Source organism: Macaca fascicularis, chromosome 4 (assembly GCF_037993035.2).
Source record: "Macaca fascicularis isolate 582-1 chromosome 4, T2T-MFA8v1.1".
NCBI classification, from domain to species: Eukaryota; Metazoa; Chordata; class Mammalia; order Primates; family Cercopithecidae; genus Macaca; species Macaca fascicularis.
In genome coordinates this window covers 147,220,801-147,233,432 of record NC_088378.1, presented here as the reverse complement: position 1 = coordinate 147,233,432, position 12,632 = coordinate 147,220,801, and the positions used below count along the sequence as shown (strand labels likewise).

Below are 12,632 nucleotides of genomic sequence, written 5' to 3'. Positions count from 1 at the left end.
AATTCACACTAATGTGTAAATGACTACCACTTGAGTATTTTTCTAATCTTGGGATTTGCCAAAAGGATCCTGGGGCCATTTAGTGGAGAAAAGTTTTAGCAACAAGTCACTGAAGATGGTGAAAAGCAAAAATTCCCACATTGCACTGTACCACAAATGAACTCCCACCAGGGGGGTCTCAGAATGCAGCCTGTTTTCAGGACCTCTGAGCCCCATTTCCTCGGGCCACATCTATACTTGCCTGGTACTGGCAGAGAACTACAAGAGAACCTATTGACAGGTCGAGCTACTTTGTGGCCTCAGAGTCTAATCATTCAGGAAGAGTGAAGTTGATCAAATTTATCTTCTGGTCCCAGACTTTCAGCTCCTGATCTCTCTCTGAACACCAGCCCTACTCCGGTGTTTATTATTCCTGCTCTGCCATCTGGCTCCCAATTTCTTTTGCTGTTTCCTCCTTCCTCCTATTTAAAAACTGCTATCAATAATAGATTTGGTGTCAGTCATTTGCCCCATTGGACAGTGCAAATTAACGAGTCTTAAAGTGGCTTGCTAGTTAAGGGACAGTTTGTTTTTCCCCTACTGATGACGTTTTTAGTGATTTTGTTTTTGGAAACGAAAAAAACCTTGGGGCAGGGTTGGGTAATGGAGAGTGCTTCCCAGAGCCCCTGAAATCAAACCTGCGGGTGGCTGCCTTCTCTGTTCACTCATAAAACTACTCCAGTAATCAAGGGGCTTGGAAATTTGACTAAATTTGTTTTTTGTTTTTTCTCTTTGTATATTGACTTTTAAATTTAGATTTGTGAACACAAGTTTTCTGAAAAGGAATTTGGTGGAAAGGCTTTATTCCCGTTAATAGTTTGAAAATGGGGCTGGGCATGATGGCTCATGCTTCTAATCCCAGCACTTTGGGAAGCCGAGGCCGGTGTATCATCTCAGGTCGGGAGTTTGAGACCAGCCTGGCCAACATAGTGAAACCCCATCTCTATGGAAAAAATACAGTTAGCCGGGTGTGGTGGTGGGCACCTGTAATCCCGGCTAATTGGGAGGCTGAGGCAGGAGAATCGCTTGAACCTGGGAGGTGGAGGTTGGAGGTTGCAGTGAGCTGAGATTAGCCACTGCACTCCAGCCTTGGTGACAAGAGTGAAACTCCGTCTCAAAAAAAAAAAAGAAAAAGAAAAAACGGGAAAATGGAGGACACACTTTTCAGTGTAAACCAGGGTGCAGAGAACAAAAGGGAGTTTGAATCTTACAGTCAGTGCCCACCCAGGTTTCCAGCGAGTTCTGTTTATGCAAATAAAGGATTCAAACTTGCTTAGTTCCGATTGGTTGTTGGAGCTGAGTTCTGATTGGTCAATAGAGCTGAGCCCTGATTGGTTAATTTAACTGAGTTCTGATTGGTTGGTTCAGATGAGCTCTGAAAGCCCCCAGAAGAAAAAGGTGCTGGTTTTCAGGGAACTTGAGTAAGCTGTCATCTCTAGTCAAAAAAGGACCACTTGGATCTATTTTAAATTTAAGGCCAGTGGCTGTGCACGGTGGCTCATGCCTGTAATCCTAGCACTTTGGGAGGCCAAGGTGGGCGGATCACCTGGGGTCAGGAGTTCAAGAGCAGCCTGGCCAACATGGTGAAACTGTGTCTCTACTAAAATACAAAAATTAGCTGGGCATGATGGCGGGTGACTGTAATTCCAGCTACTTGGGAAGCTGAGAGGGGAGAATCGCTTGAACCCGGGAGACGGTGGTTGCAGTGAGCCGAGATCACTGCCACTGCACTCCAGCCTGGGCGGCTGAGACTCCGTCTCAAAAAAAAAAAAAAAAAAAAAAAAAAAAAATTAGGGCCAGTGAGCCACGTGAGATCAATTTTGAACGATGGGCTCTTTGATTTTGACGTTTATTCACAGTTGCATCAGCACTCATGTAGTTTCTTTAGGCCAGCCTTTTCTCCACAAGAATGGTATGAAATTTTGCAATGAGCACTCAATTGGAATCAGAGGACTATTGAGGACTATCTCCAATTGTCAGAGGACTGTTGGACTATTCTTGGGCTCAAAAATGCTGCCACAACTTTCCAGCTTGGCAGGAAGCTTAAGCTTTCTCTGCACCTCTGTTTCCTAATCTGTAAAAGAGGTGGAATTATTTACTTCCCAGCATTATTGTGAAGCTTAAATGAAGTAACCTATGGAGAATCAATTTGTTAAAGCATTCCTCACTTTTGCAGGCCTTTGAGCTTGAAGTAAAAAACTTTTCCTAGCTAACATGTGTCATATTTCTAGCTAACATGCTTTCTTGCCCCCTAACATATCCCTTGGAGTAAATGTTACATCCCTAGCTCAACCACATGTTTTAGATTTACATTCAGTATAACCATTTTTTTTTAAACCACAGGCACAAAAATCTCCTACAGGGAGATAATGAAATGTGTCTTCTCTCATCAGTGCAGCAAGGCAGAAATTTATGATTATAATTCTCTACTTTGAGGCAACGTATCTTTACTATGCTTGCTAATAAGGCAGTGTTTCTCTAAGAACTGCAGGGAAGTGATGTGGAAGTAAAGGTTTTTTGGCCTGAAGGGACATGTTGAGAAATGAAACTGTTGGCAGAAAACTTATCCTTGGCAGCATTTGGTGGGATGAGGCGATAGACTCATTCCCTCACTCCCCGTGGCCTGTCTCCTCCAAGGCAGGACACCCTGAGCTTAGAGCGCATCAGAGAGGGTGTTAAAGGGTGGGAACACCATTGGCTTGCCTGTTAACATGTTGCTTTTGTCGCCCTCAGCCCAGCATCAGCGGGGTGGACCTTGATAAGTTCCGCGAGATTCTCTTGCGTCACTGCGATGTGAACAAGGATGGAAAAATTCAGAAGTCTGAGCTGGCTTTGTGTCTTGGGCTGAAAATCAATCCATAATCCCAAACTGCTTTGCCTTTTGCTCTTACTGTGTTTCTGTGCTCTTGCTGGTAGAATTGTATCTGTGCATTGCTGTTGGGGACACAGTGGGCAAACTCACAAATGGTGTGCTATTATTGGGCAAGAGGAGGGACGCTAGGGCCTTCCTTCCACTGGCATGATCTATCCCTGCCTCACTGTGCAGTGTCTGTGTTGTTTTCGCCTTGACCCTGGGCTTTCCTATCCTCCCAAAGAGTCAGCTCCCCTGTTACATGGCTCTGCCTGTCCTTCCCTGGTCACCAGGGGGACAGGGGCAGCTGAGTGCATTCATTTTGTGCTTTTCTTGTGGGCTTTCTGCTGAGTCTGAATGGTGTGTAGCGTTCATGGCAATTCTGTAACTTCAACATAGATTTTTTTAGTGTGTGTGGAAATAAATCTGCAATTGGAAACAAAAATGTACTGGTAATTGCTTTTGTCCTGTGACCTTTGAAATGTTCTAGCTGGTGGTTTGACTAACAAACCCCTGATGTAATGGAGAAGGGTAGAGAAGGAGAGGGAAGGGCAATATCTTAAAAGAAATCCATACCACCAATCCTTCTATAGTTCTCACATGCCCTCACTAGGACTGACTTCCTGGTGAGCTGGCATTAAAGTGAGAGCTGCCAATAATCCCTTTTTATTGGAAGGAGGAGACCAGAACACTCATCCTGGACTGGGTTTTGTTCTTAAGTGCTTGGTGAGCTCACATGGCTAGGCAGGTAGAAATAGAGAAGAAATATGAAGAAAATGTTTCCCAAGTAACCCAGGCTCCCCTCTCCATCCCTTCCTTTTCCAACAGTGCTGTCCAGCAAATCTGGGACCATGGCAGCCTTCTTCTAGGTACCTGAGTGTCTCTCATGGGTGCCTCTGCATGCTCCTGGCCCCAACATGTGCCCTGCTCTCTTCTCTCCTGGAACTCTGATGTCATCCCCATGGAAAGGAGACTGCTGGGGCAAGGGCAGAGTTTCTGTGGGGCAGGCCCCACTTTCCTTTACTGTCTTCACCCTTTATTTTTCATGACACCCCTACCTTATACTAGACTGTGCAGTAATTTCAGGCTTCGTGAAGTGTTATAGATAATTCAGAAAAATTAGTGTAGAACAGTGTATTTAGAGCTGTTCATAACCCAAGAATTCTGTTTACAGGGGTTCCCTTCATTACCCACCCTTTTCGTAACTTGATTTTCTTCCCCTCAGGTCTCCCTTACCTCCAACATATAGATAATTCATATGAAGAACTACTATTTGCTAAGTGCTTTCTATGTGCTAGGTACTTCTAGGTGCTTTCCATACCTTAAGTAATTTAGTCTTCACCAAATCCCTGTGAGATAGGTACTATCATGATACTCAGAGATGAAGAAACCGAGGTAGATAGAAGCTAAACAACATGTTCGTTATCACAGCTCTTACAAGTGGGAAGTCAGGGAGTCTGACTCTGGAACCCCATGCTCCTAACCACTATTTTATTTTTTATTTATTTATTTATTTATGTTTTTAAGAGATGGGCTTTCACCATGTTGCCCAGGCTGGTCTCAAACTCCTGGGCTCAAGTGATCCACTCGCCTCAGCTTCTGAAAGTGCTGGGATTACAGGCATGAACCACCATGCCTGGCCAACAACAGACAATTTTCATGCACCTTTCAGGAAGCCTTGACCCCTTTCTGCAGGTTTTTTCTCACAGTGGGATCTGCCACACCTCCCAGAAGGACAATTCTCCAAGTCTGGGTCATTCAGCCTGGAGTACACTTTGTGGGAGCTTCAAGAGAGTTCAGGAAGCACCACAGGGTGAGCCACACATGCCAGATCTTCTGTTGATTGTCCAAATGGTGAGCTAACGGTGCACACATACACCCTTCACAGGACAAACAACTATTTTCAGAATTGAGACCGCCTGAACCCACAAAGAGGAAAAGACATTCTCTATTTCCATGACATCACATTATTCTGCAGTGATTAATTCCTCTTAATCTCCTGTTTTCTTGTTGTGTTTTAAATAACAGAAGAAGCCTTTTATTTTAACATAGTTGAATTTATTTTATATTTATTTATCGCAACATACTTTATGTTTGGTTTGAGAAAACCCACTCTATATGTCACAAATGCATTCTCTTCCACTATCACTTTTTTAAACTTTAAAATAATTGTAGTCATAGATACATATGTGTGTGTGTTTCTAGCACACCAATTGCCATTTAACCATTTTTAAGTGTATAATTCAGTGACACTAATTACATTTACGATCTTGTGCAATGATTACCACTATGTCTAAAGTTTACTCATCACCCCAGACAGAAACTCTGTACCCACTAAACAATAACTCCCAATTTCCCTCTTCTCCATTCTCTGTTAAGCTCTAATCTATGTTGTCTATATGAATTCACCTATTCTAGACATTTTATATAAGTTGAATCATATATTTGTCCTTTTTTGTCTGGTTTGCTTTACTAAGCATTGTAATTTCATGATTTATCCATGTTGTAGCACATATCAGAATGTCATTCCTTTTTATGGCTGAATTATTTTCCATTGCATGAGTAGTCTATATTTTGTTTATTCATTTGCCTGTTGATTGACACTTGGTTTGTTTCCACCCTTTGGTTATTGTAAATAATGCTGCAAGGAACATTGTCATATGAACATCTGCGTCCCTGTTTTCAATTCTTTTGTGTATATACGTAGGAGTGGAACTGGTGGTTCATATATTAATTCTATGTTCATCTTTTTGAGGAAATGCCAAACTGTTTTCCATATAGCTGCAACATTTTACATTCCCACTAGCAATGTATGAAGGCTCTAATTTTAATCTCCTGTTCCTAAATAGAGCTTTTATGGAACTGGCAAAAATCAGAACTGGACCCAAGTCTGAGCCACATCCATGTAATTTATGACTCTTCCTTTAGCTACATGAAGAGAATCTTTCAGGTTTGCTGCTCCTGCAATGGGTGTACTGCATTCTTAGCTAAGGATGTGCATCCTCCTCAGTGTCTACCTAGTGGTGGCTGAGTGGAGGATAAGGGTGGGAAGGGACGTTTTATTCTTTTAGGAATAACTTGTTCAGATCCATTGAAAGAAGCTACATACCTTGAGCACCAGCAAGCTTTCAGTCATGGCACATAGCTGAAACTCTATCAGAAGCCCTCAGGTTTCCTGCTCTATTACAATCTTAAGTTGATGAAGACCTTTCCAAGCATGCAAAGAAAGAGCTGGTGAAGATCTTTGAATAGCAAGAGGGTGGGTTTGTTCCACGTGACGAATGAGTTAACTATATCCTATAATGTAGGTGCTGGTGGATTCATTTATGGATGACCAAGGAAGATAAACGGACTTAGGTTTTTGTTGAAAAACCAGAGGCAGATCAGGGAGCTGAAGTAGAGGCTTCTAGTAGGCAGAAGTCTCTTATCAGAGCCCATGTAGTATGTATTTGATGGGTTGGGAAAAAGTGGAATGACATCCTGAAAGCTGTGCTTTGGTCCAAAGATGTGTGTTCATCCATTCATTCAACAAATACCTATTAAGAATGAATGAAGCCTTCTTCAATTGGTCAGGCCCTCAGACATACCACTCCCTCCCCTGAATTATGATCCCAGGTAGTCACTGTCCTACTCATCTGCCAACTATACCTCCAAATAGTGTTAATTTATATTTATGGATACTTTTCTTCTTAAGTGGATTGTAAAGTTATTGATACCAAGGAATTGTGTCTTGCAGTCCTTTGTATATCAAGCATTTTAGTTGTAATCAAGAATGCTGTTGACAGTGGTGGTGGTGATGATGGTGTTGGTGGACTAAGAATCTACTGCACAACATAGTTGGGGATTGGGCAGTGCTTAATGTAATATTTTATTGGGTCTACATTATTATAAAGCAAAATAAAAATGTAATCATATTTGCTGCATAGTGTAGCCTAAAATAAATAGTTAAGTGATAGATCTCAATCACTCATTTTTGTAAAATTTCAGTAAAATTGGTGTGGGTATCCAGCTTTACTTTATCTCTTGATATTGCAATTTCTGGTCAATTCAGCCCCAAATTCTATAACACCCAGTAGCTGGAGTTGACTTAATATAACACAAGTAACGGACTTTCTGATTAAACCTGGACAAAGCTTGGTGTAAAAACAACTTCAGAGGCCCTACTGCCAGACCCATAAGCTTCCGTTTTGCTTCTTGATTTCTTATTTGTTTATAAGTTCTTGAAGGCAAAAGCTTATAGGTTTTTATTTTAGCAATAGTTAGCTTACTTTTGCTTTATGAGAGTTAGGGATACTTATAGCCATAACCTCCTCTATGAGACTTTTAGGACAATGTGGAGTTTCTAACTATAATAACAAACAGTCACAACCTAGGAGATAAACTCCTGCTTCTGCCTTCTCAAGGACCTTCTCTCTTCATTCCCTCCAGGGTTAAAGGAACTAATTATTTCGACTGTGGACCTTCCCTTATTTTTCTTAACATTCTGGGCCATCTTAGTCTCCCTGACTCCTTCCACTGACATCAATCAGTTCCACTCTCCTCTGCTCCCACAATCCCTCCACCCTCGCTCCTCTCTCTGCAGTGACTTCACAGCTCCCTAGTCTCTCTTCTTGATCTTTTTCTAGTCTCTTCTTTCCACCTTCCACTTCATCCCTTTTGCCCTTGACCAATTAAAATGTACCCTTTCTTCTTGGATCTTCTTAAGTCCCAAGTTTTCCATAAATCTGCTCCACTCTCCACTATCTCTTTTCACCCAATTTCTATTATTCTTTAATTAATATCCATAATTTAATCATGATTCTCTTGTAGTTGCTGTATCTGTGGGGCTCTGTCACCTCCAACGAGGTGAAAACCTTTCAGTAAGATCTGAAACCCTTGTTTTAGACTTGGGTAGCAACTCCAACTGGCCCGGCCAGACCACTATATGAGTATACATCTCCTAGCACAGTTACCAGCACGGATGAGAAACTTTCCTCACCGAGCGATGGAGAAAGCCTTACCTCTGAGGCTGGTTCCCTGGTATTTATTTCCAATTCTGACTTTTGCTAGCTGTATAGCCTGGGGAAAATCAACAAATCTCTCTATATATCCATTTCCTTATCTGAAAAATAATACTGACTTCCAGTGAAAATGATGCCGTATGTTCGGGATTTGAGAAAGCATCTCGCCGAGACACCACTCCAAATGCATAGCACTGTCAGAATCAGTGATAAGAAATAATTAAAAAAAATAAGGCTCACAAATAAGACGAGACTTTTCCTGTAGGATAAAGCAGAGCCTGAGGTCTTGCTGGGCTCCAGATTCTGAGGCAAGAAGGAGCAGCAGCAGGCACGAGGAAGGTCCCTGAGCAGGGAGAAAGGAGTGGGTCTCATTGCTCAAAACCAGTGGCTGGAGATGGACTTCACAGGCATGAAAAGAGGCTGGAAAAGCTGAGTGGCGCTGCTGGGCCAAAGGCTTATGAGTGCCTCAAACCTAGGGAGCTGGACCTGTGCCAAGTCACCCACTACACCATTATGCAACCTCTAATATCCGGAGTATTTTTAGAGGGAAGGAGTCATAGGCCCCCAGTGCAAAATGTAGGTTTTTAGCTATGGCCCTAAGAGGCCAATCTTATGTAAGCACCAAACTACCTGACAAGAACTTAGAAGAGACAGAGAGAGAAAGAGAAATAGACAGAGAAATAGAAAGAGAAAGAGAAAGAGAAAGAAAGAGATCATTATTCACATAAGCCTGCAAACTTTAATTCTAAAGTTCATAAGGTTAGAAACAGAACTATCAGCAATCCTTCTGAGTATATGCCCAAAATAGAAGAAATCACCATCTTGTAAAGATATCTCACCCTGATGTTCATTGCAGCATTATTCACAGTAGCCAAGATATGGAAACAATCTAAATGTCCATTGACAGGTTAATGAATAAAGAAAATGTGGTATATACATTTAGCCTTAAAAAGGAAGGAGAGCCTGCCATTTGCCACAACATGAATGGACCTGGAGGACATTATGCTAAGTGAACTAAGCCTGGCACAAAAAAGAAAAATACTGCATGATCTCACTCACATGTGGAATATTTGAGGTTTTGTAAAAAAGAGCTCAAATACACAGAGATAGAGGATGAAACAGTGGTTGGGAGATGAGGAGGGGAGGGCACAGGCAGTGGGGAGATGTAGGTCAAAGGATATAAAATAGCAGGTATGCTAGGATGAACAAATTTCGAGATCTAATGTACAACATGAGGACTAAAGTTAATAAAATTGTATTGTATTAGGATTTTATGTTATATAAATAGGTTTTACCTGCTCTTGTCACAAAAAATGATGTGAGATGATAGATATGTTAATCTGCTTCATTATAGTAACTATTTTACTATCTATATGTGTCCTGTAACATCATGTTGTAAGACCCAAATATACGCAATACAATTTATTTTAAAAATAAATAAAACAAAAAGTTTTTAAGGTCATTCGGAAAAAAGCTCATGAGAAAAGCTAATGCTGAAGAGACTATTACAAAATCAATATTCAGGGAGTAAACAAATGAAATAAAAACAATACAGCCATATAAAAATACCTTTAAAATAGATATGTTTGTGTTTGCTAAAATATATGTAACTTTGTTTATAAAAGAATCTGTAATTTACTTTCCTCCAGGAAGAGGCACTGGGTGACAGAGTAGGAAGGAGACTTCATGGAATATTCTTTGTACCTTTTGAATTTTGAACCATATGAATGTATTATCTACTTAACCAAATATATAAATATAAAATTTAATAATTATAATATCAGTATATGTTTGCTTAGAACCCTTACAATAATAAAGGTATAATAATTAAAACAATTATTTAAAAATAGGCAGAATGAAATATAAACAAGTGGACATAAATAAGAACCCATTAAAATCATGAAAATAAAATATATAATTACTGAAATAATATTAGTGCAAGAAATAACTTTTGACCGGTCACAGTTGGAATCAGTGAATACACATATTGCAGATAATTCACATAGGAAGACACAGACACACACTAGATAAAAATTAAAAAGAAGATAATTGTTTTTAGAGTCGACAACATATGTCTATAGCAACTGCAAAGAGAATAAAAATAGTGGATCAATACAACTTGAAGAGATAACAGTTGAGTTTCCAGAAATGAAGACATGAATCCTCCAAATGTGAATACATAGTGAATTCTAAACCTGGTAAATAAAAATAAACCCACACCAGAAACTTTACATTGAAAATGTAGAAAACAAAGGCTAAAGAAACCTCAAAAGCTGAGAAAAATGAGAAAATTATGTACTAAATAATAACTACATTGCCAGTAGATTCTTATCAGCAAAGCCAGATAATAAATGGACAGCGGAGTATTTCCACGTAAGAAAGGAAAATAACTGTTTATCTAAAATGTTACCTATCTAAACTATCATTCAAAATTAGGATGAAAGACTTTACATAGACAAATATTTTGAGGGTTTTACTCAACTTCCACCATATATTCTTATTAAGAACTAGATAAGGCTATATTTAAGCAGAAAACTAAATCCAAAAGGAAGTGTGGGATGCATAGAGTATGGCAATTGATTTTACAATATTTAAACCTTAAAATGGACAGAGATTTGGCTAAAAATTGATTTGTAAGGATGTTCACTACAGTACCAACTATAACATATGAAAGTATAGAAACAACCAAGATGCCCAATAGTGCTACTCCAACCTTTGTAGCACTTCATTTGTATTAAAAATCTGGACTTTTAAAACAGCTGGTGTTTTCTTTTTCTTTTGAGACAGAGCCTTGCTCTGTCGCCCAGGCTGGAGCGCAGTGGCCCGATCTCGGCTCACTTCAACCTCCACCTCCCGGGTTCAAGTGAGTCTCCTGTCTCAGCCTCCTGCGTAGCTCGGATTAGAGGTGTCCGCCATAGTTTTGTATTTTTTAGTAGAGATGGGGCTTCTCCATTGTTGGCCAGGCTGGTCTCGAACTCCTCACCTCAGGTGATCTGCCCGCCTCTGGAAGCGCTGGGAGGATAGGCGTGAGCCACCACGCCCGGCCTAAATAGCTGTCTTTCACGTATTACATAATAATCTCAGAAACTGTCTTTGTGGCCTGTTATTTTCCTGGGAGTAGAGGTTAAAATACTTTTCTTTAAAAAGATGGCCAAGGTATAGTGTTGAAAAGGAGCAGCTCCCTTGTCCTTCTGGCAGGGAATGCGATGAAGTGGCCTGCTTCTTCAGTGCCCCGCTGCTTAATTCTCTAGGGGAGTACAGAGGGTCAGGTTGTGGAACTCAGTGCCTAGAGGATTAATGTTTACAACTCCTGAAGCCCCAGCCGACTTGTTACAGGTCCCTGTAGTTTGTCTTGTTGTCTATAGGCGGTTTATGTTAAACAGCTCAATTAAAGTCTCTACTTTAAGGACAGAAGAGTTTCTCTCAAATTCTTGATTTGGTGTACGCGTAGGTGGGCTTGGAGAACGAGTGCAAAGTTTTTGACAACGCAGCAGAAATATAATGTCGTAGACTGGAATGATAAAGCTCTACTCTGGCGCTAAGCGCCCGCTGAGCAATCTGGGTTCTACTGGTTGCTCTGAACAAACTCCGCCTTTTTCTAACCAAGTAGGTAACTTCCCGGTGGCGTACTGGTACCCGTTTTTGCGTTGCCCCAGCAGATTACTTTTCCGAACGAATACCTAACTGTGCACGCACTACGGTCTCGGGGGAGAGGGGGTTTTATAGGCACATGATGGGGGCGTGGCAGGCCAAGAAGGTCTTGGGAAATGCAACATTTGGTCATGGGAAAAACAATGCCTGTTCTCACCTAGGTCCGTGGGCACAGGCTGGGGGCGGGGGGACACCTAGCCAAGGACCACGCCCTCCTCTACCCTGCACTTCTCTTTTCGCTTCGGTATCATTTAAAGGGACCATGCGCTTTCCTTCCATACCAGTATTACGCAACTCAAAAAAGTGCAATGACATTTTAAGATCATTAAGAGTACAAACAAAAAGTTACTAAAAGTGGACAGGAATGAATTAGGAATTATACCCAAAGTAAAGCTCAGATTATTCACTATTTTAGAAGTAGCATTCCAGCAATTTAGAGATACTCTTTAGGAAAAAGAAATGGGTCTATCTTGACTCTATTCCGTTATGTTAAATTAGAAAGAAAAGGCCAGGTGAGGTGGATTACGCCTGTAATCCCAGCACTTGGGGAGGCCGAGGCGGGCGGATCACGAGGTCAGGATATCGAGACCATCCTGGCTAGCACGGTGAAACGCCGTCTCTACTAAAAATACAATAAAAATTAGCTGGGCGTGGTGGCACGTACCTGTAATTCCAGCTCGGGAGGCTGAGGCAGGAGAATCTCTTGAACCAGGGAGGCGGAGGTTGCAGTGAGCCGAGATCGTGCCACTGCACTCCAGCCTGGGCAACAGAGCGAGATTCCGTCTCAAAAAAAAAAAAAAAAAAAAAAAAAAATTACAAGGAAAAACTCCCAATTGTCTGTGGAGACTGACAATGGAGATGCAAGAACATTGAGGGTTGGTTGGGGCTGACCTTCAAAAAACCTGATGCATCTTGTGGTATTTCTTCTGCTGTGATTCCTCCTCTTCCATCATCCATCTTTATCTTGTCATAATAATCTATCTATTATCTTCCTTTAAATATAGAATTAGTGCTTGCCTAATTGGCTTTCCTGGAATCTAATTAGTTTTAAACATTTTCTCAACTTAATTTTTTGTATGTAAAAATGAAGA

General features: G+C 41.0%; 2 protein-coding genes across 3 annotated transcripts in view; one reads left to right on the top strand and one right to left on the bottom strand.

Moving 5' to 3' along the window:
* SCGN (secretagogin, EF-hand calcium binding protein) overlaps window positions 1-3,335 on the top strand; it is a 49,749-nt gene extending 46,414 nt beyond the window's left edge. The window contains exon 11 of the mRNA XM_005553826.4: window positions 2,773-3,335. Within this exon, the coding sequence (XP_005553883.1) occupies window positions 2,773-2,901 (129 nt within the window). The 3' untranslated portion in view covers window positions 2,902-3,335. The remainder of the gene's footprint in view (window positions 1-2,772) is intronic.
* The window catches only part of SLC17A1 (solute carrier family 17 member 1), a 157,840-nt gene that overhangs the window by 17,970 nt on the left and 127,238 nt on the right, over window positions 1-12,632 (bottom strand). The gene's annotated exons all lie outside the window — the stretch shown is intronic.